Source organism: Diabrotica virgifera, chromosome 4 (genome assembly GCF_917563875.1).
Source record: "Diabrotica virgifera virgifera chromosome 4, PGI_DIABVI_V3a".
In the NCBI taxonomy this organism is placed as follows: domain Eukaryota; kingdom Metazoa; phylum Arthropoda; class Insecta; order Coleoptera; family Chrysomelidae; genus Diabrotica; species Diabrotica virgifera.
In genome coordinates this window covers 102717929-102745008 of record NC_065446.1, presented here as the reverse complement: position 1 = coordinate 102745008, position 27080 = coordinate 102717929, and the positions used below count along the sequence as shown (strand labels likewise).

The window sequence follows — 27080 nt, the reverse complement described above, 5'->3', positions numbered from 1 at the left end:
CAAGATCTGTATAAAAATATTGTAAAATTAAAAGGAACAGGTATATCAATAGTAAATGATGCATCCGTTGAGGACCGGGTAATACAAAAAAAACTCTCAAAACATTTAAAGTTAGCCAGAGAACAGAACCTGCGAGCTAAGAGGTTATAAATTAGAAATAGAGGACCAGATATACACAGTAGATGATTTGGAAGACCTAGAACAACAAGTAGACTCGCCGTCTTCAGATGAAAGTGATACATGTAGCACTAAATCCAACCAAAATATTACTGTTCATAAACATACTGAGGCCGGCACTTCGATCCAACAGAGTGAGAAGCCAGTGTTCAAGAAACGGAAGCGAGGAAAAATTAACTACAGCCCTAAAACGAGAAATCAGAAACAAACTGCGAACGCTAGAAAATAAAGGCTCCTTTATTTCTTTTTGGTGGAATGAACTCTAATTTTGTTTCTTAGATTTTTATGCTAGATTATACTAATTTATTTTTCTTCTTTTGTATTCTGGTGATTAGGGAATTTATTTATTTTTATAATTAAATGAGTTTTATGTCGTTCATATCAATATTTGTAACTATGCGTCAATATAACAACTAAAAATTATATGAATGCTTATATAGACAACATTAACTAAAAAAAAAACAATATTTTAAAATTGTACATTTATTTTCAATTCTTTTCAGCTTAGTATATCTGTAAATTTTTTTTTTTATTTTCATAATACGTTTTTTCAACACGCTTAAATTTGGGTATTATTTAGTTTGAATATATTTTGATAGATTTTGTACTTATTTAATAAAATGAATGAGCCATTATCTGTTTGTCATATAAATGCAAGATCTATCTTGGCTAACTTTATTGCTTTTAAAGATGCTGTGTTTAATAAATTTGACTTAATTACAGTATCGGAGTCCTGGCTAAAACCAAATATTGTAAATAGAGTAGTCGATTTACCGGGATACAAAATTTTCAGACGGGATAGATCTTTGAGAATAGGTGGAGGTATTGCTGTATATATTAAAAATAGTTTAAAGCCTAAACCTATTACTAATCTGGACAATATTACTTCCGAACAGTTATGGATTTCGTTTTGTTATAATAATAAAACTTACGCTTTGGGTTCACTTTACAGGCCTAATGATTTTTCTTATCACGATTTCGCTAACGATCTTGACTTATGTTTAGGTACATTATCGCCATCGTATGACTATATTGTTTTTGCTGGGGATCTTAATATTAATTTTTTAGAACCGAGTAGCCTACAATGTAGAACTCTACAGTCAATTTTTGACACTTACAGCCTTACTCAAGTTGTTGACCAACCAACAAGAGGTCCAAAACTACTCGATATTATATTATGTACGGAAGCTTTAAAAATCAGTAATGTAAAAGTTACTAAGTGTCCTTTAGTATCAGATCACTCCATGCCATCTTGTTACTTTGGATCACCGGGTATAAAAAAATTTAAACCTTTTGAATTCACTTTTCGTGACTTTAGAAATTTTGAACCGCATTATTTTCATCGAGATCTAGCAGCTTCCGACCTTCAACAAATTTATCTACTTAATGATATTGAAAGTAAAATCAACGTATTAAATTCCACTATTCTAAATTTATTTCAAATTCATGCACCTCTTCGTCAAATTAAAATTACAAGACAAAAGGCTCCATGGTTAACAGACACATTAAGGTATATGATGAAATTAAGGGAGAAATATAAATTATATAAGAAATTAAATTTATAAAAATTTAAAAAATCAAAAAATGAGAATCATTGGAATTTTTACAAATCAATTCGTAATGAAGTTAATCATGCAATTAAACGCGAAAAGAAGGCGTATTTTGAATTTCAGTTACGGCGAGGAAAAAATATGTGGAAAGAAATGAAGAAGCATAACATCATTAGTAATAAAAAATCGTCGTCATTTATTCCTGATCATTTGCAAGATCCGGATTCTATAAATAATTATTTCGTTCATGGTATTGGTGGTCACGACATTCCTGATGCTGACGTTTTAAACCACTATTCTTCTTCTAAATTTCCTGGTGTTGATAATTTTAGTTTTACAGTAATTGATGAGTTAAAGGTATATGAAAAAATACTTTCAATAAAATCAAACGCTTCTGGACATGATAACATTAATATCACTATGATTCTTTATTGTTGCCCCTACATTTTACCATTTATTACTCACATATTTAATTTTTGTCTACAAAAATCTATTTTCCCTTCTGTTTGGAAAGAGTCGAAAGTCATACCTCTTCCAAAAACTGATAGTCCTGTTGACTACAATGAGCTGCGTCCCATAAGCATTCTATGTACCTTTTCTAAAATCCTAGAAAAAGTGATGGATGAACAAATTAGGCAACACATTACCAAATTTCACCTCCTACCAGAACATCAGTCAGGTTTCCGTCCTGGATATAGCTGCACTACCGCACTTCTTAAAGTTTTAGATGATATTTACTCTTATATTGACTCCAACAACCTGTGCATACTAGTTTTATTAGATTACTCGAAGGCATTTGATAAAATTAACCACCCTCTACTTCTCTCACTATGTAATTTTATGTCTTTTAATAAACAAGCGCAAAAAATGTTGAAGTCATATTTAGATCAAAGATCTCAAAGCGTGTTTTTAAATAAAAAGTCGTCAAATAAAATATACCTATCACGAGGAGTTCCGCAAGGTTCTATATTGGGACCTTTGTTGTTTTCGATATACACCTCCCAGTTCTCAAGCTATTTAAATTATATGAAATCTCACTATTATGCAGATGACACACAATTGTACTTAGAGTTTAAAGAATCAGAAGTTGAAAATGCTTGTTCTAAAATTAATAAAGAACTAAAATCTATTTCAGACATTTCAAACAAATTCTGCTTAAGCATAAATCCCTCAAAATCCAAAGCCATGCTGTTTGGACGTAGAATAGAGAAAAATCGAGTAAATAATAAAATACATTTAAAAATCAATAACGAAAATTTAATTCTATCTAATTGTGAAAAAAACCTGGGACTCATATTAGATGACTCCCTAACGTTCTCTAATCATATTTCATCAATAATTCAGAAAGCATTTTGTAATTTAAAACTTTTATTCTCACATAGAGAAATGTTTAATAGAACCACTAAAATTATGCTCTGCAATAGTTTAGTGCTTTCACAGTTTAATTACTGTGATGTAATATATGGACCAGCATTAACACAACTAGATCAGAATCGTTTGCAACGAATTCAAAATATGTGTGTCCGTTTCATTTGTGGTATCAGACGTCGAAATCCAACTTCTAAGCATCTTGCAGATCTAGGATGGTTAAATGTTAGTAACAGGCGTATTCTTCACGGATCAGTATTATTTCATAAAATAATGCTAACCAAAAGCCCTATTATTTATATAAAAAAGTTAAAAAAAGGTCAGAAGTACATAATATTAATGTCAGATTCAAAAATAAACTTAATATACCGAAACATAAAACCTCGTTATTTCGATCTTGCTTCTCTTACAATATTGCTAATCTGTACAATATGCTCCCTGAAAATTTCAAAACTTTACCCATCTCTCAATTTAAATCCAACGTACAAAAGTCTCTATTTAATAATAGCATAAAATTAAAATTTAGATTATAAACAAGTAAATTTGGCTACATTCGTTTAAATGATTGCAAAGTTTATTCAATAAAAAAGAATGTGTGTGTACTTTGTACGCACGTAAGAAGTTATACTTCTATTATATGATTATATGATTATATGATTATAAACGAAATTAATATACTTTTTATTTATATTTTATTTAAATATTAAATTAATTTATACTTAATACTTCTCAAACATTTTTATTAAAACAGTGCCAAAAATTAAAATAATAAAAAAATAAAACACACACAAACACATTAAAAATGCCACAAATGATTTCTGAACATTAATTGTCGGAAAATTTTTTAACTAAATACGTATTTTCTGAAAATAAAATTATATAATAAATATACTTACAATCATAAAATGTATAAAAAAAAATAAAAAAATAAAAGTTTCTATTGGGATTCGAACCAACTTACCACGCGGCTGGTATTTGCGTTGTATTGGGATTCACCCGCATTAAAACTGCACCACAGAGGCAGCTTGTCATTATGTGCGAAGATCGTCTAACTAAACAGATTAACCTTTTGACATTTTTAACTTATGTAAATCAAATTATTTTGATTTTGAATTGAAATGATTTAGAATTGAAAAAATACAACAAAACATAGGGTAAGAAGACAATATATTAGGTGAATATTGATATAAATTTTGATGGTAATCAAATTATGTAAAAAAAAGTATTACATACTACTTATGTATTTTGGTAGGTTCAAGGTAGGTATCGGAGCCCGTATAACGACTAATACATTTCGCAATCACTTGCGTCGTGCAAAGTGGCTATGTTCAAATATCATAACAAAATTTGATCAACTATTTATAAAACACTTACCAGTGAAAGATTCTTTAGCTTTGAATAAGCGAGATCTGCGGCACTCATACTAGGCACAGTTTGATGAGCTTTCACATTGGCATGCAACAATCATCTCTTCTATGTAAATAAGTCCAAAAATATAATATGAAAACTATTTAAAAAGGCAGTATAACCATTAACTAACTTTTTGTTTGTTGTTTCTCTTCCTACAAATTTTAAAACGCAACAAGCATACATTATAACCAAACACAGTCCCACAGCTGTGCCACAGCTGCCATATTGTATAATTTTTGTCATGTCATTTGAACATCCAATCAGAACAAAGTTATAATGCGCATGCGCCCGGTCGCTAGGTTTTCCCATATAAAATTTCACCGTCATTACGCCCGTAAAGAAGTATAACTTCAAAAATTTATTCAATAAAAATAGATAATTAGTGTTATTATCATATACGATAAATTTATTTTAGCATGTAAATAAGGTCTTTAGGTTACACTAGAATAGTAATTATTTGTATTGCGGTTACGTGGAAGACCGCTTCTTAGCTGGTGTTTCTAGGAACATCATCTAAGAGCGAACGTCGCCTTTTGCTTTATTATAATTATTACTGTTTGTCTAGTTTGTATTTTTTTTTTTTAAAAAGCAATAAAGTCATTATTATTATTATTATTATTATTAATTAGTCAGTTTATCCATTTCCGGACTTATTTTGAACGTATATTTTTCATTTCCGAGAAGGGGTGACACTCACCCCCATAGCAAAAGCACACATCGGCACAATAGGTATCACTTTTCTTCTTTGACATGTTACCTACATATTTATGTGTGTATGCCTTTCTTGTCAATCTAAGCGGCTCTTAGATTGCACCGGACACATCTTTTGGAAAATATAATGTCACTCAAATGAAATAAAATTTACATGAATAGATGCGTCCTGAAATTTCAATAATTTGATACCATTGCGCCAACTCTGAATTTTGCTTAATTAGGGCGTTAATTGTAATTAAAGTTTATCGAAATCGTATTTTGAAGTTCATAAAACTGGCATTCATAAATAATATTAGTCTACTGACTATTGAATACAGTCTATTCAACACTAACTTAAGCCGATTAAAGGCGGTACAACTAACCAAATTATACCTACATTATTATCAATAATAATAGGAAAAGATAAGAGTAAGCATCTGCTTTAATCCCTTTATTTTCTCTTTCAGATTTATGGAGTAAGCAGCAAGCCAATCACAAGATCTTTTTTCTCTCTTTAACACCAGTGGCGGCTCGTGACCTCAGTATGCGGGTAGGCTACACATATACTTCGGGTAGGCGACAAAAAATATCCTACAATTTGTAATAGATTTTGAGCCGTCTTGCAATACTAAATAATGTAATCTATGAGCGCAACAATGTGTAAAAATTGCTTTTGGAGCATCTACTTTAATTTTTGATTGTAATCCGTTTAAAGAGCCAGCCATTACACTTGCACCATCGTAAAATTGAGCAATTAATTTATTTTTGTAATCATATGGCTCAAGCACGTTTGAAATTAAACTATATAGAGCGTCTGCAGATCTATTCTCGCTAACATAAAAAAACCCTACAAATCTTTCTGTTACCTGACTAACTTTGTTAACAAAACGGATTGTTAAAGTACACTGTGATTTTTCGGTTATATCAGTAGTATCGTCCGCTAGTATAGAAAAAAATTGACTTTCATTAATTTCTGTTAAAATTTCATTTTTTACGTAATCGGCAAGGCAATCTATTAAATCATTTTATATTGTTTTTGACAAACCCGTGAACACCCCTTCTATTTTTTAACATGATCCTGGATTTCCTGATCGCGTTTAACTACTAAATTAAAAATTTCTTTAAAATTACCCATGTTTGAAGAATTATGGCTCTCATCACGACCGCGAAATGCAAGTTCTTGTTTTACTAACAGAATTGTAACATCAATTTCTTCAACTTCTTCAATCTTTTTCAACTTCTTCAATCTTTTTCAACTTCTTCATTATATATCTTACTTATTAGATAGAGAAATTTGTCCAGCTAAAGCTCTGTCAATAGTTTGTTTATTTTTTTCTAACCGTTTTAAACCTAAGCAATTGTTTAAATGTTCTTTCGAAGATTCGTGTTTTTTTACACTAGCTGATAAATTTTTCAAATCTGAATATCCCTGACTCACCCAAACATTTTGCTTCAAATTTGAGAGCAACAAGGCCAACAGAAAAGTGAATTTTTAAAATAACTTCCGCTTAGCCATTTATGATTTTCATACCATATTGGTTTAAACGATCTCGAAAATGGTCGATTGTCTTTTGTCTTATCTGTGGATAAAATTGTTAAATCTGGTAAAGGCCGGCCCATTGAAATAATTTCTGATCTTTCTTGATTTTGGCGCCTTGAAAAAGGCGTCTCGATCAAACTGCATATTACATCGTTTAAAATATTCATATTCGATGACTAAAGTTTTTCCACCAATAAAACTAACACACCTACGTTTCAACAACGTCAAATATTACTTATTTTATTTATGTATCAAATAATAATTTACTCTTCGAATAAATTGATAAGTTAACAATTAACCTCGCTTTAAATTTTTAATTATCTATATAATCTAATAACACAATTCGTCAGTTTAACTTTAAATTATCCAAATTGTATTGAAACACAATAAAAATATAATGGACGACTGACAAATAACTATTCACAGATTTATTTGTCGTTAGTGAATTATTACTAAATTAATATAAAATTAAAATGCCCTTCAATAGACCGATCTCAAATTTACCTGTTTATTATTCAGTTTTCATAAACAAATTTAAATTGTCCTACCTAGTTTTATTCAATACTTAACCTACTAATAACAGCCAAAATCAAAAAACAATTATTTAAAACAGTTTCACAAGACACAAGAGAAGCAACTGATAAAAGTTTGTAGGTCCGGCTATAAGACTCTGTGCCTATCTGCCTATTCAAAATCGTAGAATACGGTCGATACCAGCAGACCTGCAGCAGGCCTGCTCGCGTAAACAGAGGGAGATCGCACATCAATTCGGTGTTGGCGTCGTTCTATTTCAGGCTACGTTTTCAAGTGCCTGACCAAGGAAGAATATAGAATCTTATATAGTACTACTGATACTACAAGGAGCGTACAATAATTATAACTACGGAGAAAATTTTTTGGATATTTTTAAAAATAATTTGGATAATTTTTGCTATTTTATTGTAGGTATTGTGTCAAAATTTATAAATTACAATTTTGAAATAAGTAATTTATATTAATAATTTATATTATTGTACTACATTTGAAGAGGGTAGGCGGCGCCTACCTTGCCTACCCCGACGGGCCGCCCCTGTTTAACACACGTACATTCCTATTTGATTTTAGATTTATTTTTATTAATTTACGCTCTTGTTAATCAAAATACAGAGTTGGCGCAATGGTATCAAATTATTGAAATTTCAGGACGCATCTATTCATGTAAATTTTATTTCATTTGAGTGACATTATATTTTCCATAAGATGTGTGCGGTTTCCTTTATAGGTTTTGTAATATTTTACCGTCAGCGAAACAAACTAATTAGCCTATTATTTTTTCTTGTTGACATAGCTCTAATTCCATTATAGTCCAGAGAAATAAGATTTTTCTCGTGACACATCCCCCTCCAGGCCGAAACCAAATTTTTTGAGTAGTATGGACATCTATATTAATAACCTATATGTTTCCTGCAGCCGATTTTGATGATTTACATAGTTATAAACAAATGAAGATCAAAAAACGGTAAATTTTCGCTTGTTTCGTCTATTACTAAAAAGTGAAGCATTCTAAACAAAGAGAATAAGAAACTCATCAATCATAATATATATAAAACTTCAATATGGCGTTCGTTGAATATGTCTATCTTTATTTGTTGCTTAGAAAATTGCAAAATAAGTCATAAATTTTGAAATTTTGTAAATGTTAATAACTTATGTAAAAATTAAGTTAGCTTCTTATTACACGGAATGCTGAGAATTCTTGTGTTTAAATTATATTTTAAATTTTAAAGCAATTGGTCAAATAGTTTAAAAGTTATTTAATTTGTTTATCCCAAATTCATTTTTTTGCAACACTATAAGTCAGAAAATTATGAGGTTACAGTAATACTTCAGACAGTTTATGAAAGAAAAACATTTATACTATTAACTTAATTAAAAAAAAATGACAAAAAGTAATTTTAAACAGTGTATAATTATTTTGCAAAAACATGTCGATTTTTTGCTAACTTATAAACAATTAGAATAACTTTTTAACCGTTACCCGTAGAAAAATTATTTTTTCATATCTAAAAAGACTGAATTTGTATATACATTTAGAAAGAAAAACAATTGTCCTAAGACAATTAGGGACGAAGTTAGCCCTCCCCCCTTTTTTAATTCACATGTTCTTGCAAAATAATTTTGCAATATTTAGAATTATTTTTTTATTTTTTTTTTAATTAAGTTAACAGTGTAAATCTTCTTCTTTCATAAACTATTTAAAGTATTACTGTAACTTCATCATTTTCTGACTTATAGTGTTGCAAAAAAAATTAATTTGGGATAAACAATTTAAATAACTTTTAAACTATTTGACCAATTGCTTTGAACTTTGGGGTATGATTTAAGCACCAGAAGTCACAGCATTCCGTATAATAAGAAGGTTCTAAAATAATTTTTACATAAGTTATGAATATTTATAAAATCTCAAAATTTATGATTTATTTTGCAATTTTCTAAGCAACCAATACGGACAGACATATTCGGCGAAGCCATATTGAAGTTTTTTATACGATTTATGAGTTTCTTACTCTCAAATTTGTTTAAAATGCTTAACTTTTTGGTAATAGACGAAAAAAGCGAAAATTTACCGTTTTTTGATATTCATTTGTTTATAACTACGTATATCATCAAAATCGGCTGCAGAAAATATATAGGTTATTATTATAGATGTCCATACTACTCAAAAAATTTGGTTTCGGCCTGGAGAATGTTGTGTCACCAACAGGATATTATTTTCCCTTATTTCTCTGAACTATTAATAAACTTTTTTTCAAACTGTTCATCTCATTGATAAAGAAAATGAATTGTCCAGGGGAAATCGTGTTTGTGTTTTTGTATAGTATTAAAATGAGTATATTTCCTATATTTATCTAAACTGATAAAAACTTAAAGATAAAAATGGTAAATGTAAACTTCGTGGTTTTGATAAATTGTGAGTAAAATGTATAACACTCAACAAATAGACAATTAGAAATAAGTTCCACCTATAATGGGGAACTTGCATAAATTTCTCATATTTGAAACTGAAATTGATAAAGTTGAGTACCTACTACTTTCTACTTTGTAAAGTGTTTAAAACGCATAGTACACTCACTGGCACAAAATTCCGCGTTTATTATTTGTACTCCGATTTTCAAGATTCTTGCATCAGTTTGTAGGTACATACATGTTTTCATGTTGTTTGTTATTATTTCGATAACAAAAATTTTTTGCTTAGATGGCATTATACGTGGTTGAATGGAAGCGTTGTATTTTTTCCTAATTTTAAAAAATTCTGTGGAAAAATTATGGAATACTTCTTTTGTATTATTCTGGAGGTATCTTTAAGATTTTGTTTTTTGAATTATCCGAATATCTCATTTATTTTAAAAGCTGTAAATAAAAACACTGCTTTGAAGCTTTACTTAATTAAAAATATCATCAACACAAATTAACAAAACAGAATTAACAACAAAACAAAACAATACAATAGCGGGTATGTCCACAACTCACATCAACGACTGCTCGCAATCTGTTTTTCATCAAATAAAGATGTGTTATCCTTGCCTGGGGAATAGCTCGATATTACTCTACCAGGACCATAACTGTACCAAATTTTCTGGAGGTCTAGGAGACGGCGAATGGCTATTTTTAATGCATCCCATAAATGCTCAATAGGATTGAGATCTGAGCTGCATGCAGGCCATTCTAATCTTACCAATCCAACGTATATTTAAGGGGATCGGTACATAGTTTCGGCTCCAATGCTATTTAAATTTGATTTATTTTTTTCGAATCCTGAGAACACTAATAAGTATTTTTTTTTAAATTTAAACGCAGAATGAAAGATTACGTTCTTACCAGGGCCGAAAGTCCCTGAAAACTTCTATAATGTTTATTTTAATAAGTTACAGGGGTGAAACATTAAGAGAAAATGTAGTGTGATTTTAAATTTCAAATATCTCATTCAAAAGAAACTTTTTATTTATTCTAAGGGACTTTCGGCCCTCGATAATAATTTATTCTTTCATTCTGCGTTTAAATTTTTTAATAATATTTATTAGTTTTTTCAGGATTCGAAAAAAATGTTTACCATGTCCGTGGTGATATTTTCCAAATCTAAGATTCGCTGTCTTTGTCATACAACGCACTGAGTCGAATAGAATATGGCAGTGGCGGCTCGTGACCTCAGTATGCGGGTAGGCGACACATATACCTTTATATTATATTATACTCTATACTCTACTATACTCTACATATTATATACTCGTATACCTATATACACAGTGTGTCGCATTTAAGATGAAGACACTCCCTATATTGCGGCTATCAAAATAAATACAGATTTAAAATTTTGCAGTCAAGCAAGTGTGATGGTTCACATTTTTTAAGATAGTCATAGTCAACTCAAATTTAAATTTTAAACGCTATCTAGTGCGATTCTACAAACAGGACGAATTTTCGATATTTTGCTAGGCGTTAGAGATATCGGAAAAAGTTATTTGGAAAAGTTGTCAAATATTATTCTAACCCCACGTATTAAATTTCATGACAAAATTCGCACTTTTAGTTTTTTTCAGTATTTGTAGTCAGGATCCTAAAACATACAATTGGCTATCCCGAGATCCAGCTCCGGACAACCATTTTCGAAGGCGCAAAAAAATGTAGCCCAACCTAGCCCCAAAAAGTTCCCGGAAATTCTGGTCCACTACGGCTAGACAAGCCACAGTTACAGCAGTTACAGTGCTGTGCTTAGCGTAAAAAATGAGAGGCGCATATCATTCTGTTCTGTTCTTTAGGCGGATTTAAAAAGTGCCTGACTATAGGGTAGTGCCATAATAGAAGTGAGTAGCACTACTACGAGGAGCGTACAATAATTACAACTTCGAAGAGAAATTAAAAAGTAGCTTTTTTATTTTAGATACTTACGTATTGTGTCAAAATTTATAAATTACAATTTTGAAATAAGTAATTTATATTAATAAATAATTTATTATTGTATTGTACATTTGAAGAAGTTAGGCGGCGCCTTCCTTGCCTACCCCGACGAACCGCATCTGGAATATGGTGACAAGAGAGTGACAATTTTAAATATTTGACATGGCATCGGGAATATTTTGAATTGTTGATTGAATAATATTGATAGTGTATTTGATAAATAATTGATTGACGTGAACTTAATAAAAAGTTATTTATTGTTTATTATTTATGGAAGATCCAAGTAGCGAATACACCATGATATATTCGGTGATCCAAGTATTTTGTTGTTAAAGATGTTCATATTAATCATATTAATTAACTGAATTAATAATTTAAGCAAGTAACAGTTATCCAAGAACATTCAAAAGCCATCTTTTTAAAGTTAATCATGACATTGTCAAGTAATGTTTACATATCCATACCAGTGAGAATTTTACTACACGTAATTTGCCGTGTAAAGACAGAAAAAGTAGGAATAGCCGTAAAATATTTGCGCCTTTACTCTAAGATATTTATGTTTATTAGTCAATCAGTGTTTTTATTTACAAAAAATTGTACAGCTCTTACAAAAAAAAGAGATATTCGGATAATTCAAAAAGCAAAATCTTAGGAATATCTCCAGGATAATAAAAAAGGAGTATGTAACAAAATCAGCTCTCCAATTTTTCCACAGAATTTTTTAAAGTTAGGAGAAAATACAACGCTTCCATTCACCCCTGTATAATGCCATCTAAGCAAAAAATTTTTGTTACCGAAATAATAAACGACACCAAGAATGTACCTATAAACTGATGTAAGAATCTTAAAAATCGGAGTACAAATAATAAAGTTATAAATTGTCAAACTTAATAAAAAATTTTGAGTGGCGGAATTTTGTGCTGGTGAGTGTATGACGGACGAGGGGTCTTCAAAAGGTCAATCTGACAATTTACCTACCGTTTTCTGTCTGGTTGACAATCAAATATGTGTGGGACAACACCTGACTTAATAATTTTGGGACCACCCATAATCTTGAATTTCATATAGTTAGCCATGTCTCGTTCCAACTGCAACAAATAAACAAGTTTAAGTAGGCACATTTCATGAAACGACAACTAATATTTTTTCTTGAAATAGAAAATGTCTTATTAGGTACCTAATTAGATAAATACTCACATCGAAATGATCCTCACACACATAAAGACCTTTACTACTTTGTGAAATATCCTTTTTATCTCGCCTGCATGCTTTTAGCCATTTTGATCGACGTTTTGGTTCTACTGGTAGAGTAAAAAAATGTTTGTTGGATGTTCTGACAGTTGTGCTTTGGCATCCTGGCACTATACAGTACTTATATTGCGCAGATTTGTTTTTCATTTTGATAGAGTATATTACACACTAAATACAATAATATAAACTCCGAGCACAACTAAACAACACAGTTATTCGACACGCACAACTAGCAATGGCAAAATTCATTCAAAGCAATGACTAATGACCCACCGAACAGGCGAACGAGAACAGTGGTTAAATAAATGCATGGTTGGTGACGTCAGACCCAAGCTCGCGCTTTTGAGGTTGTTTGGAACGGAAATTTTGGGCGCGGAACTATTATCAGTTGCGTACACTATTAATTTTTAAGACGTTTAATTTTGAATATAACATTTTTCATAAATTAACAATTTTATGCAAAAATATTTTAATGTGCAAGTTTCCTATTATAGCTGCGTTTAATTTGGCATGATCTGTTATATCCTCTCTTTGAACCTTTGAACAATCTCAAAAACTGTTAATTTGCATTACATGCATTCATTCATTTTTTTCGAATCCGAAAAAAACTAATAAATATTTTTGAAAAATTTAAAGGCAGAATCAAAGATTGCATTATTACCTAGGGCCGAAAGTCCCTTAGAATACACAGAAGTTTGAATGAGATAAGTATTTAAAAATTAAAAATCTCACTAAATTTTCTCTTCTTTTTCACCCCTGTAACTAATTAAAATAAACAGTACACAAGTTTTCAGGGACTTTCAGCCCTCGGTAAAAATGTAATCTTTCATGCTGCGTTTAAATTTTTCAATAATACTTATTAGTTTTCTGAGGATTCGAAAAAAAATGAATGCATTTAAAAAGCATTGGCCTGAAATTGTGTGTCTAAGCTCTTAACCTTTCGATGACCAAATTTTTTTTCTTACACGGATTATCAACGGGGGTAAAAAATGATCCCAGTCAAAAATGAAAATTGACAAAAAAATGTTTTAAGATGTTGAAGTTGTTTGAAGAAATTAAATAATGTATTCGTAATTTTAATGTTAGTATTGTATCAATAAATGATTAATAAACATTATTAAAACATATTTTTAATTACAACTGAACAAAAACAGGAATCATCATTCTGAACTTATAACTAAAGAAATTTTAAAGTGTACCGTAATTCACGTCGTCACAGGTACTTATATCTATCAAAAAAAATTTTCAATAGTGAAATGCAATAGACAAAGTCTTAAAATAGATTTTGATAATGCGCAGTGCAAAATTACTAGGAATTCCACATAATAGACGATATGTATTTACTTCATATAAAATTGGAACCCAAATTCAGAAAATATTTTTTATTCGTAAAATATAGGGAATTTTTTTATTACAAAATATGAGGGTATCTAGAATAATATTAAAGTCAGATAAAAAATAACGAGTTCAAAATTGAAAATATTTCTGAATTTATTAACGAAAAACATACACTGGGGTCAAAATTTACCCCCCTTGGTCATCCGAAGGTTAAGAAATAACACTGGTATGAACACATTGCCCTACCACAATGTGCAATCGAGACGAAATTTCGGGGTGGGGGGTACATTTGGATGCAGAATTAACGTGGGAACAACATATAATATACTTGAGTTATTTTATAGGAAAATCTTTCCCAACAACACGCAACGTTTTTTTTTCAGGAATCTTGTACAAGTGACAAGTGACTTCCAGGGAAACTATTTTAACAGCTTGTCATAGTAACTTTTATTCTCATCTGATTTATGCTGTTCTCTCCTACTCTCCTGTGGTCACTCTTATTGTCATATTGTGACATACATACATACATACATAAAGTGTTTGGACAACAAAGAAAGTAAGTTACAATGCGCATGTAGATTTTCACAATTATCTCACTAGAAACAACCGTATTTAATCTTGCACAGGTTGTCAAACTTGTTCCTAGGTTTGACAAACTGTACCTACCATAATTTGACCGCCTTGGGAGATCCAGAAATGGTTCAAGGTATTTAGACATTAAGTGTTATTACATAGTGCTAGTTAGAATAAAAGCTCTTAACTTTTATCAATTCCAAAATTCAAAAGCATCTTAGAAGGACAAAATTTCAATTGTTTGTTAACTCTCACATGGTTCAGGTGAACGCATTTTAAGAAGACAAATAATTAGTTTCGCAAAAAACGAAAGACCCTCGACAGTATCAAGGAAAATCCAATCGTTTGAAAGGGACGCCTGCATTCCAACTATCATTGATTAAAAATACCCCATATTTCTAGAACATCGTTGGCAACGCCCAGCAAGCCACGTACGCTGGCTGGCAGCTGAACGATGCTCGCTATATTGATCCCTCTACGAGTAAAAATAAAACCGAAGCACGGATTATTGTAGGAAACCGAAGTGTGTTCTTCGACCATTCATTTCACGAGACTGCATGTTATGCCTTCTTTATAACTACTGTTTTATCAATTGAAAAGACCATCATCTCTAGACTTATTTTACACAATAACCCAATATTGTAAGAATGGTTTTGGTCACATTTTATTTACCAAATAGGAATTTATTCTTCAAAATTAATATTATGTTAAATAAAACAAGAAAACTAACAATTTTATTATTAATTTATGGATAGGTATATTTTCGTTTACGTCTGCTATTAGATTTTAATGATTATAAATTCATTAACAATAATAATTGCCTACCTTTATGCAATGTAGGTATGTGTCGCAAAGATGAAAAAAGAGCAGCTGTGTTATATAAGGTGTTGGGTGATGCAGCTGATAAATATTTTATAAAACTTAATATTATAAGTACCGAACAATATTAAATTTAAATCTGACTATGATACGATAGTGGTTTGGATGGAAATGTATACATGGAAATGACCTTCTATGGATTGTTACTGAACAGATGAAAAGATTAGTCAACAATAACCATGTCTCTTTGTTTCTGTGTTTAATGTATTCTCCAATAATAGCCTAATTTAATATTCTTTCTTCAGAAGTTGACGAAATAGTGACTTTAGTCCAATCAACAGCCATTTTCTCGTGGAATTTTGAGAATCAATGTCGATTTCCTTGAAAATTTGGATTTAGGTAGTATTTATAACCTTTGTCAACATCTACCCTACGCTGAAGCGGGCTTTTGCCCTGGGGGTAAAAACAACCCCATCTAGGGGATGAAAATTTTTTGAATCAAAACAACTATGAATGGAAGTCGACAGATAGACCAATTCTGAGTCAATTTTATTCTATAAGATTTTTTTGCAAAGTTGATACTTTTCAAGTTATTAGCGATTGAAACGATGCATTTTTCATTGAAAAACTCACGCTTTATAACCATTGTACAGAACCACTTAAAAAACACTACACTACAATTGTATAGAACCACTTAAAAAATTTTAATTGCATAGAAAAAATCATTAAGAACAAAATTGTAGCTAATAAAAAACAAAGAAATTCACGTCGGAAAGACCTATGTAAAGTTCTTTAAATGATGGTTATTTTCGAAGAACCTCGAAATGGAGAACCTTCAATCTCAAATAATCCCAAAAGTAGTGTTTTGGGGAAATCTTAAGAGACATCTTTTAGAATTCATTTATAATTAAACACTTTTCAAATGAGCTCTGATAAAAATTTTTGGCATAAGAACTGACTGACTTATGACGAAAATAAAGTCGCTTCCTGCTTTTTTTTTAATGTCCTCGTCAACGAAAGACCCTGGTCATTACAATCCTAAAAAAAATGGATAGCTTTCCACTTGAAATTAACTTCATTTAGGTATAATTGATACGATCCATGTGATTTGACCGATTTGGAATGCTTAGTTTAGAAAAAATAGTGGATTAAATCAAAAATGACATTTTTATATTTAAAAAAAAGTTCATTTTTCTTAAATAAATCTACGATCTTTAACCTTCAGCAACACGAAAAATATAGACCTATTTATTAAAACTATAACTGTATCTGTCTATAACTTACGCTATGCAATAATAATCAAAATCATAATACCTAGGTACCTATATGATTTTAGAACATTTATGTTGGTGTTATCTCCTCCGTGATTTTCCATTGCTTTCCACAGGTTGTTGACAGGGACACTATCATAGATTTTTCGCAGATTCACGAATACAATATGAAATTCAGCATTGAATGCTATTGTTTTTTCTATGAGCTGTTTTATAGAAGATATATTAGGTACATGAGTGTCCGGGACGAGAACCACTTTGTTCTTCTGAAGTTCAAAGGCGTTCCTCCATCTTTTCTTTAACGATTTTCGCGTACAACTTACCTACAGAAGGTGTGACGCATATTCGCCTATAGGTATTGGGGTTTTTGTTTCCCTTTTTATGTACGGGGCTTAAGTAGCCCATTTTCCATTTCTTCGGTGTTTTTCTATCAAATAAGTTTTTTAGATCTTTGTTTTAATTCTTTTATTAAGGCCGATTGGGCATGTTTTAGCAGTTCTGCAGGTATGTTTCCAGGACCAGATGCTCTATTGCTTTTGATCCTTTTTAGCGCATTTTTATTCATCAAATCGTGGACCTTAAACGAAGATATGAGTAAAAAATTGGAAGCATTTGAGATATCGCTATATCAGGGAATACTTAAAATCCCGTGAACTGACCGGGTCACAAATGGAAAGGCCTCAGAAGAATGAAGAAGAACCGAGAGGTCCTGACCAGCAACAACTCTCAAAAGCTTCAATACTTCGGACACATTAAGTGAAATGAATCTAGATATGCACCATAAAAAAGGACAGAAAAGACATAGCATATACTCATACACATATAAACAAGTTTAAATTTTCGTGTTGTAGAAGGTTTAAGATCAGAAACACAGTTATAAGTGTAATGGCCAGATCAGGATACAGCAATGAAAACTTGATTAACTTATTGTTAATTCACAGAGAACGCATAAGAATCGCATTAAAAAAACAATTCGTGTTTTTGCAAAACGATATCCGACTTACTTTCCCCAAATAACGAAATAAGTCTAGTAACTGATTGTTTATGTTTTTCAGTTTTAAAAGTTCTTTCCATCCCTCTAAAATTAGATTTCATTGCTTCCTCTCTCTCTCTCTCTCTCTTTCTCTTTCTCTCTCTTTCTCTTTCTCTTTCTCTTTCTCTCTCTCTTTCTCTCTCTTTCTCTCTCTCTCTTTCTCTATCTTTCTCTCTCTTTCTCTCTCTTTCTCTCTCTCTCTCTCTCTCTTTCTCTCTCTCTCTCTCTTTCTCTCTCTCTCTTTCTCTCTCTCTCTTTCTCTCCCTTTCTCTCTCTCTCTCTCTTCTGCCTTCCCTCCTTATGGAGTATTAGGCGCTTTTGCATATCTTAGCCAAAAGTGAAGGACAGCTGATTGGCTGGATCAGCGCATTCTTTTCTGTTTAATTCTTTTGAAACTTCCTCTGCAAGTCTTTTGCATTCCTCTCTATTTCTTGCTCTCTGTTTAACCTCTCTCCATCTCATACCAATTCTTTCATGATCTCTTCTCCGCTCCGCTATTATCGGGTCTTCCTCTCCTTTTTCTTCCGTCTGGTGGACATCGCACACATCTTATGGAAAATATAATGTGACTCAAATTCAATAAAATTTATACGATTAGATTCGTTTTAATATAACGATCAATTCTTATCATTGCGCCAACTCTTAATTATGATTAATTACGGCGCAAATTGCAATTAAAGTTTATCGAAATCACATTTTTGGAGTCCATAAAATGTCCCCCGCTGGGCCTAAGCGGATTAGTGAAACTAATCCGCTGATTTATGGAGTACCGAAAATCTGGGTATTTTAAAATATTTTTTCTCTCTCTAACTTATGTACCTACCCATTTGATTTCAGATTTATTTATATCAATTTATGCTCTTGGCGCAGTGATAAGATTTTATCGTTAATTTAAAACGAATCTATTGGTATAATTTTTGTTGAATTTGAGTGACATTATATTTTCCATAAGATGTGTGCGATGACTTGAATTCTATTTTTAAATACCTATATCAACCTTATAATATGTAATTCCCTATTCATTTTTTGTTTCTTTTAGTTTTTATACGAAAAAATGTCTGTAGGTGTATCAATTTGTGTAATTTGTTGTACCTATTTAAATTTAAAATTATATTGCGATAAAGATACATATAAAAAAAGAACGCTGTATCGTAGAATGGTCCCTTCATGAATAAACATTGAAATAAATAATAATCCATAAAATAATAATCAAACAATGAAACAATTCTCTTGAGAATATACTTGGTAGATATCTACTAATAGATAATAATACAATATCTGTTTCAATGTACTTAATTGTTTGTTGTTTGACTCATTCAAACAAAATCCTTGACAACTTTCCCCAAACTCACTACCAGCGTTCTACCAGGTAGACGGCTAATACATATACGAAATAACCAGATACTTTCTTTGAATCATCCATTGTTAACTTTAAAGTGTATTTTCGTTTCTTGGTAGTGTAGAAACTACTAAAATTATTTTTAAAATTAAAAGATTCAAGCCAAACAACAATCTTCAGGGGATTTAAAGTCCAACATGTAAAGGTTCAGGTTCAGGTGTAAACTTTAAAAACGATATTATGAAAAGTATAGCGAAAGGGTATCTACAATCCAAGCATCCACTTGAAACTTTTATTTTACTCATCATAGGGACTGCTTTGTGCTGGGGATCAATACCATCGTGCATCGTTCAGCTGCCAGCGTGGTAGGTAGGGCGTTGGCTACAAGGACACGCTGCTATTCGAGCAATGGTAAATATTATCTCTACATTGCTATTGTGCGATACAGAAACAGGTAAAACTCAAAGATAAAGTTTCGAAGACCTCTCAGACCTCTGTCACATAGTAAATAAGCTTTGTAGAGCCAGGAAAGGTGTAAATACGTTACTGGGTAACGGCAGTAAAGCATTAAAAATGTCACGTATATGTTCAAACAGATAACTTCTAATTCTCATAGAAATGATCTAGGTTGTTAATATAATATTTATTCCACTCTTGATATTGCTGTCAAGTATTGTTACTCATAGTTAATTCATAATTCAATTCACTCACAATCTTTTTTATCCTATTAATTTGTGGCATGTATATTGATTGCTTTCTAGTTGTCATGTATTGTTTACACCAATTCTGTTTTTGAATTATTTGATCAGGATGATATTTTTTGCTACTCAAATATTAATACCGTTTCAGTTGCTTCATTTTAAATTATTTGATTATTGATTTTTGCCTTGATTGTCTTTCCTATACTCGATTTGGAATGGATATTATGATGATTTTTGTCGTTATTAGTACAAAACTAACAATTTGTGGGCTATTTTCATCTACAGCTTTACGTGGATTAACACTAAACTAGTTGTACTGCAGCCAATAATTAGCTTATTGTACGTGCAGAGTGCAGAGGCGTAGCTACCGCCGTATCAAACGTATCAATTATACGAGGCCCCCGACATTCAGTGCCCCAGTGTGGCACGTCGAAACAAAATTCCATTTAAAAAAATTTGAAACCAAATATTCTACAATAATTATTTCACTATTAAAGCGCTTTGAAACAGTGTATATTGTTTGGATATCGACATTTTCGAGTAATGGATTCTTTATCTATATATACAAATTATTTTAACATATCCATTTTCTATTCACTGTCGCTCGCCGTTATTCCATAACAACAGAGCTTTTTTGTTTTCAAGCTACCTTTCATTGTCCATTCACCGTTGGCTGTGTGACATTGTATAATTTATAATGCCAATTAACTATTTTTAATGGGAAATAAGCCACAATTTTACTAAAAAAATGATTTTATTAATTTGGACATCGAAACGTTAATAAAATCATTGTTTTAGTAAAATTGTGGCTTATTTCCCATTAAAAATAGTTAATTACAAAAATGCCACAAGAAAATAGCTTCAGAACAACATTATAATGCCAAATTACAAAAAAAAAATTGTAATTGCTTTACCTTTGAATATTTGAAAGAGTGTATTGTTTATATATTTACCGGCCGCTCGCCTTCCTAAGGTTGTATTACGCACTTTGCAATTTATTTAAATTTTGCAGTAAATGGTTTTGTTTTATTTCATTATATTTTATTTTGTAATAATATATATACAAAGGCCTTAGAGGCCCATGGCTTGAAAAATTGTGTCCTTTGTTCATTTTCACTTTTCTGTATGTACTGAATCTTCTTTGGCTTGATATGTGAGTTTTCTCCATTCCTTCTTGTTATTCATTTTTCTTTGCTGGTCTTCTAGTCCCATTCTTTCCATATATTTTTCGACCTCTTGTTTCCATCTATTTTTCGGCCTTCCTTTTCTCTTGTTTGAAGCTATAGTGTAGTTTAGTACCCTTTTTGGAGTCCTCCTGTTTGGAGGTTCTAGGTGACCTCGCAATCAAGTATCTGTGCCTTTATCACTCATATTTTATTAGGTTGATTTTATAATTCCTTTAACTCATCATTAGATCTTCTTATCCATAAAAACCATCCCTTATTATGCCTCCATATATCTTCCTTCTTCCTTAGGATGTTCCTTTCCCAGATCTCCAGTAAATTTTGTTCATTTTTTGTCATTGTCCATGTCTCACTTCAACTTCAGTATGTTACTGTTGGTTGTATAGTTGTTTTATATAACTGTATTTTTGCCTTTCTTGATAAAAACTTGCTTTTCAACATTGCATGTACACTTCTATTGTCTGCCATTATTCTAGCTTGTATTTCTTCTTTAATGCTCGGTTTACGTGATATTATTGCTCCTAGGTATGTAAATCTTTCTACCATTTCGAATTCGTATGATGTTCCCTCTTCTACTTCTACTTTAAACTTTTGCCCATTCCTGAAATGACCATCTGATCACTCCATACATTTTGTTTTAGTTTCATTTATGTACAATCTGATTTTCTTCGCTGCTTTTACTGTTCTTTGTACTATCTCCTGTAGCTCATTTTTCCTCTTGCCAGCAACACCACATCATCTGCAAATGCCAAAACTTGGTGTCTTTTTTGATACAGGTGTCCTTCTCTATTGATTTTCGTTTCTCGCATTCTTTTTTGTAGGTATACGTTGAAGAGTAATGATGACAAAGGATCGCCCTGCCTTAATCTTTGTAATACTGTTGACGAATTATGTAATTTCAGTAAACTGTATTTGTTATTGTTTTTTTTTCGACTCTTTGTAAGCTTTGTCTATAAAATTGTAAAATTTTCAATGACAAAAAAGCATATTTCTATTCTATTCTATATTCTATACAAGCGTTTTTGCTTCTTTTGTTGAACATTTATTTAGCACTATCCCATATCAGTCTTGCAAAAGGGCCCTGCGACAAACTTTGATATGGGGACCCTGTGGGGCTAGCTACGCCACTGTGTACGTGTTCCATTCGTGTAAAGTTCTTGCTCAAGTTTTAGTGTTTAACGACTACTTACTTAGCCGGGACCAAAGACGGCTTTACGTGTCTTCCGAAGCACGGTGGCGACTTCGCGACTCAGTTAAACTAGAAATTGAGAAATTTCTCGTGTCTGTTCTGGGATCGAACTCGGGCCCTCAGGGGTTGATATATTTTTTAACATTATTGTATATATCTAACATGTCAAACCTCGGGCCCTCAGGGGTTGATATATTTTTTTAACATGATTGTACTTATATATATCCAACATCTATAAATTTGTTGCTTTAATTCTTTTTAAAAAGATGTCTATAATTTTCGAAAAAATCTCATGACTTTGCTAATCATGCTATGCTCAATGCTAGGCCTGTTAACCGATCCTTCTTCATTTTAGATCTCATAGCATTTTTTATGCGAGAAAAAGAAAGCAAAGAAAAATAAGAGCCCAGGAAAGGATGAAGTATGTAGTAACAGCTGAAATGAAATATGGAGATCAGTAGATACTAATTAAGCATTTGGAAAAGTTGCTGAAAGAAATATAGGAACAAGAACACAATTCGAAAGAATGGACTGAAGAGACACTGATCACAAAAAAATCGTAGATAAGGACAATGGGAGATGGGAGAATATCAATGTGGGTTCAAAAGAGGACGTAGAAAAGTAGATCAAAGATTCTTGCTGCGTGAAATGCTAGCAGAAAATTACGAATATGTGAAATCTACAATGGCCATCAACCACAATTCACCAACAACCTTTTGACAGAGTAAAACAGAAAGAAATCTACAAGGCACTACGTAAAATAGGAAGACAAGAAGCATATCGAAGTAGAGGTCGTCCGACAACAAGATGGTCTGCTGGCATAAAACGGATCGACAAAAATTGGATGCAAACAGCACAAAACAGAAATAAGTACATGGAAAATACCGAGGGAGATCAACCTATATAGTATAGCAGTGCATACAGAGGCGTAACAGAGACCCCCGCACCATGAAGCTTGCGGGGGCCCCAATATGTCAGCGGCCCCATTTTGTCGTCTAATATAATATGTAAAAATGTGTTATTGTTATATTATTTTAAGCATACATACACAACGTTTTTTAAGCAGTGTAGTATTTAAAATGAAATTTTCCATCAGCTAAGTGTTATGTAGGTACATATTAATAAAATTGTAGATACATTCGCTGATAGTAGTGCACGAAGAAAGTTGTTCATCTCAGAATAATACTATGTAATAATGTAATCATTTATTAATTTTTGTTCTATTTTATTCTAAACCAATAAAGATGAAAAATGTACCTAAGTTGTCATAAACAGTGCATGAATATACACTAATAGCCCAGTAAATGACCGGATTTGATTGACATTTGGATTCAGGTTCTACTTACCCTCCACTTTAAAGTTGGGCTTGTGCCGTTGGTTCAGTTGATTGCTTTTACTTGGGGGGTGAAAGTCACCCCTTCTCGGGGGTGAAAAACATACGTTTAAAATAAATACGGAAATATATAGTTTCTTTATTTAATATTTTTCGAGTTATTTGCGAGCGAAATTTTTTATTTTTCAACAAAAAAAATATCACGTTTTCAGGCGCGTTTTCGCAAATAACTCAAAAAATAAGTATTTTATCGAATTAAATATTATCGAAAAATTATCGACAAAATATTTTTAGCAAAAATGTAGCTTATAAGAAAACAAAAAAAAATGGTGTATTCATGAAGTCTAGCGACACAGTAAGAGCAAAGTTGAAGCTCTTGAAAAATTGTTCTTGTTCGTCCAATTCCAAATTTTTCAACGTGAAATAACCAAAAATAAGGCATTTTTCAGGGAAAACTCATTAAATTTTGTTTTAAATGTTAAAAAAATATATTTTTATTTTTTATAAAAGTTTCAGCATCAAAACTAAGCGAGTTACGGTTAAAATAAAGTTGGCCCCTTTTTTGGTAAAAAAAATCATGACAATCTCCCCTATTAGCACCAAAAAAAAAATTAATCGTTAGCGCGTTACCATTTAGTTTATAATAGTGCTTTTCATTCACAGTCATTTGTTTCGAGCTTCTGTCATGTGTCACATAATATTACTATATCTACGTCATACGTTATTGATCTATACCAATCATACAAACCAAAGATGTATGACGTAGATATATTAATATTATGTGACACATGACAGAAGCTCGAAACAAATGACAATCGATGAAAAGCCCTATTGATATGATGTAAGTTTGGCCGGTTCAAAGTTATTATTTTTGAAAAAAAATTGGTTTTATAGTAAAATAATAATATTATACAAGTATTTTTTATTTTGGAAAAATGCCCTTTTTTCAAAATGACTTAAAAAGTATTAGTGATACGAAAAATCTCAAAGAGTAAAGAAATGAAGGTTTTGCTTTTATAAATATTTTGGTTTTATTTTGTTTTTCTGTAAGACAAAAATTGGTTTAGATATGCATGGCTGTTTAAAATTTGGATACACTCGTGATAAGTGAGTCGTTCAAGCCCTTTCAACTAGAACCCTTCAAAAATAAGCACTTTGAACCGGAGAAACTTACAAGTCATATAAAAAAAGTTTAGTAATTTGTAAAGCGGTAATGATTAGTTTCATTTGGGGTACTAAATAGGGGTAGATTTTCACGATTTCTTTTACTAAAACAAGAGGTTAACTTTATTTTGATAAAAAATAAAAATAAAGATTTTTTAAACACTAAAAAAGTTTTAATGTGTTTTCCCCGAAAAGTGTTTTATTTTTTGGTTATTTCACGTTCACAGAACAATAGGGATGTTCACAAAAAATTAAAAAGTCATTTCAAACATGTAAAACGATTAAGAAACACCCTAGGAATAATTGTACAAAATTTCAACAAAATTGGAAAAGCCTTTCTATAAAAAATCTTTATTAGAAATCTAGCATTATTTTAAATTTCAAGAAAGCTTCTCTATTGGCCTGACGTCACTAGTTGCATACCCCAAGCGCGCGCCATTCTCATAGTGTTACTGTTTACCTGCTTTACGTTTCAGGTCATTTTATTTTGTTCTCTTCTTGTTTTATCAGGGTTAAAGTGGAGTTTTATAGTGAATTTGAATTTGTTTAGTTTAAAGTGGATAGACTGTTTGTAAGGACATATTTTGGGTTTTACAAAAATAAACAAATAAAATGGAAGAAGGTTTTCAGAAAGCCGATTCGTATAAACTACCGACTGTAGTGTAGATGTAACAATGGTGTATGATTTATTGGCATCTTGTAAAAAATAAATCTACCACAGCTTTACTGAGTGTATATTCCATATAATTTTCCATGTCTTCTTTAAGCTAAAAAAATAAATGCTTAATACTCCACAAAAAAAATAGAGAAAGTTGTATGCATGCATTGTACGCATGCATATTGTATACATACATTGGCTGGTTATTACTTTACCTTGGTTAGGTGTATTAAAAATATTGTTATTCTTCTTCATGTGCCTTGTCCGTTGTGGACGTTGGCTATCATCATGGCAATTTTAATTTCATTTGAGGCGTTTCTGAATAACTCGATCGATTTTTGTCCAAATCATTGGCGTAAGTTTTTAAGTCATGAGTGTGTTTTCTACCGGGTCCGCGTTTGCTCTCTATTTTACCTTGCGTTATCAGTTGGAGTATACGATATTTATCATGCCTCATGATATGACCGAAATATTTAAGATTTCGTTTCTTAATTGTAAAAGAGATTTCTTTTTGTTTTTCCATTCGACGCAATACCTGTACGTTGGTGTGGGTCGCCCAGGATATTTTGAGGATACGTGGGTACACCCACATCTCGAATGCCTCTAGCTTTTTCATTAATGTTTCCATTATTGTCCAGGCATCTGCGCCATATAGCAAGACAGGAAATAATAACATTTTAGCAGCCGCATTTTTAGTGGGAGAGATATTATGTCGCAATGGGTGAAAATATTTCTCATGCATGTTGTTAAATGTAGCTATGTCCTTTTCAACTCTAGACCTTATTTCGGTTGTTTCGTATTTCGAGTTGACAACTGTTCCAAGGTAAAAAATATTTTTGAACTTGGGTATTATACATTTTCATTTCAACCAGGGGCGTCATTTGATAGGGGGCAGGGGGGGCATTTGCCCCCCCTAACCCTGAAAATTACTGAAATTTACAAAAAATAGATCAATTTTGTATTATGTTTGCATATAAATGTATTGTATATATAATGCTTGCCCCCCCCCCCTATCAAAATTTCAAATGACGCTCTTGATTTCAACCAATCTTTTCACTAAATTATTAATGATTTTAATATAATATAAAGTCATACCTACATCCACATGTAGTTATTTCAAGCTTTACTTTTACTGTATGTATTATTAGAATCCCGTTTTTAGGAATATCCCAGTTTAAGGAATACAAATTTGAGGTCCCGAAACTTTTTCATTTACTCTTTAAGGGGGTAGGTGCAAAATCTTGGTCCAATGCTATTGAAATTCATTCATTTTTTTCAAATCCTGAGAAAACTAATAAGTATTTTTGAAAAAATGTAAATGCAGAAAGAACAATTACATTATTACCAAGGGCCGAAAGTCTCTGGAAAACTTCTATAATGTTTATTTTATTAAATTAGTTCTTTAAGTTAGTTATTTTAAGTTCTAGCTGCAACAAACCATTTCTTTTTCTGTTTTAAATTGGCTGGAACGGTAATAAAAATCTTGTCAGAACTGTTTTTTGATGTATTTACACACCCAGGAACAAAACACCACTTATTTGGCTTTATTTTTAA

At 31.5% G+C, this 27080-nt stretch overlaps 1 protein-coding gene across 1 annotated transcript in view; it reads right to left on the bottom strand.

Moving 5' to 3' along the window:
- The window catches only part of LOC114326702 (uncharacterized), a 45614-nt gene extending 32380 nt beyond the window's left edge, over positions 1–13234 (bottom strand). Inside the window, exons 1-2 of the mRNA XM_028275121.2 lie at positions 12871–13234; positions 12652–12761 (exon numbers count right to left, since the gene is read on the bottom strand). Of these exons, the coding sequence (XP_028130922.1) occupies positions 12652–12761; positions 12871–13071 (311 nt within the window). The 5' untranslated portion in view covers positions 13072–13234. The remainder of the gene's footprint in view (positions 1–12651; positions 12762–12870) is intronic.
- Positions 13235–27080: the final 13846 nt, after the last annotated feature.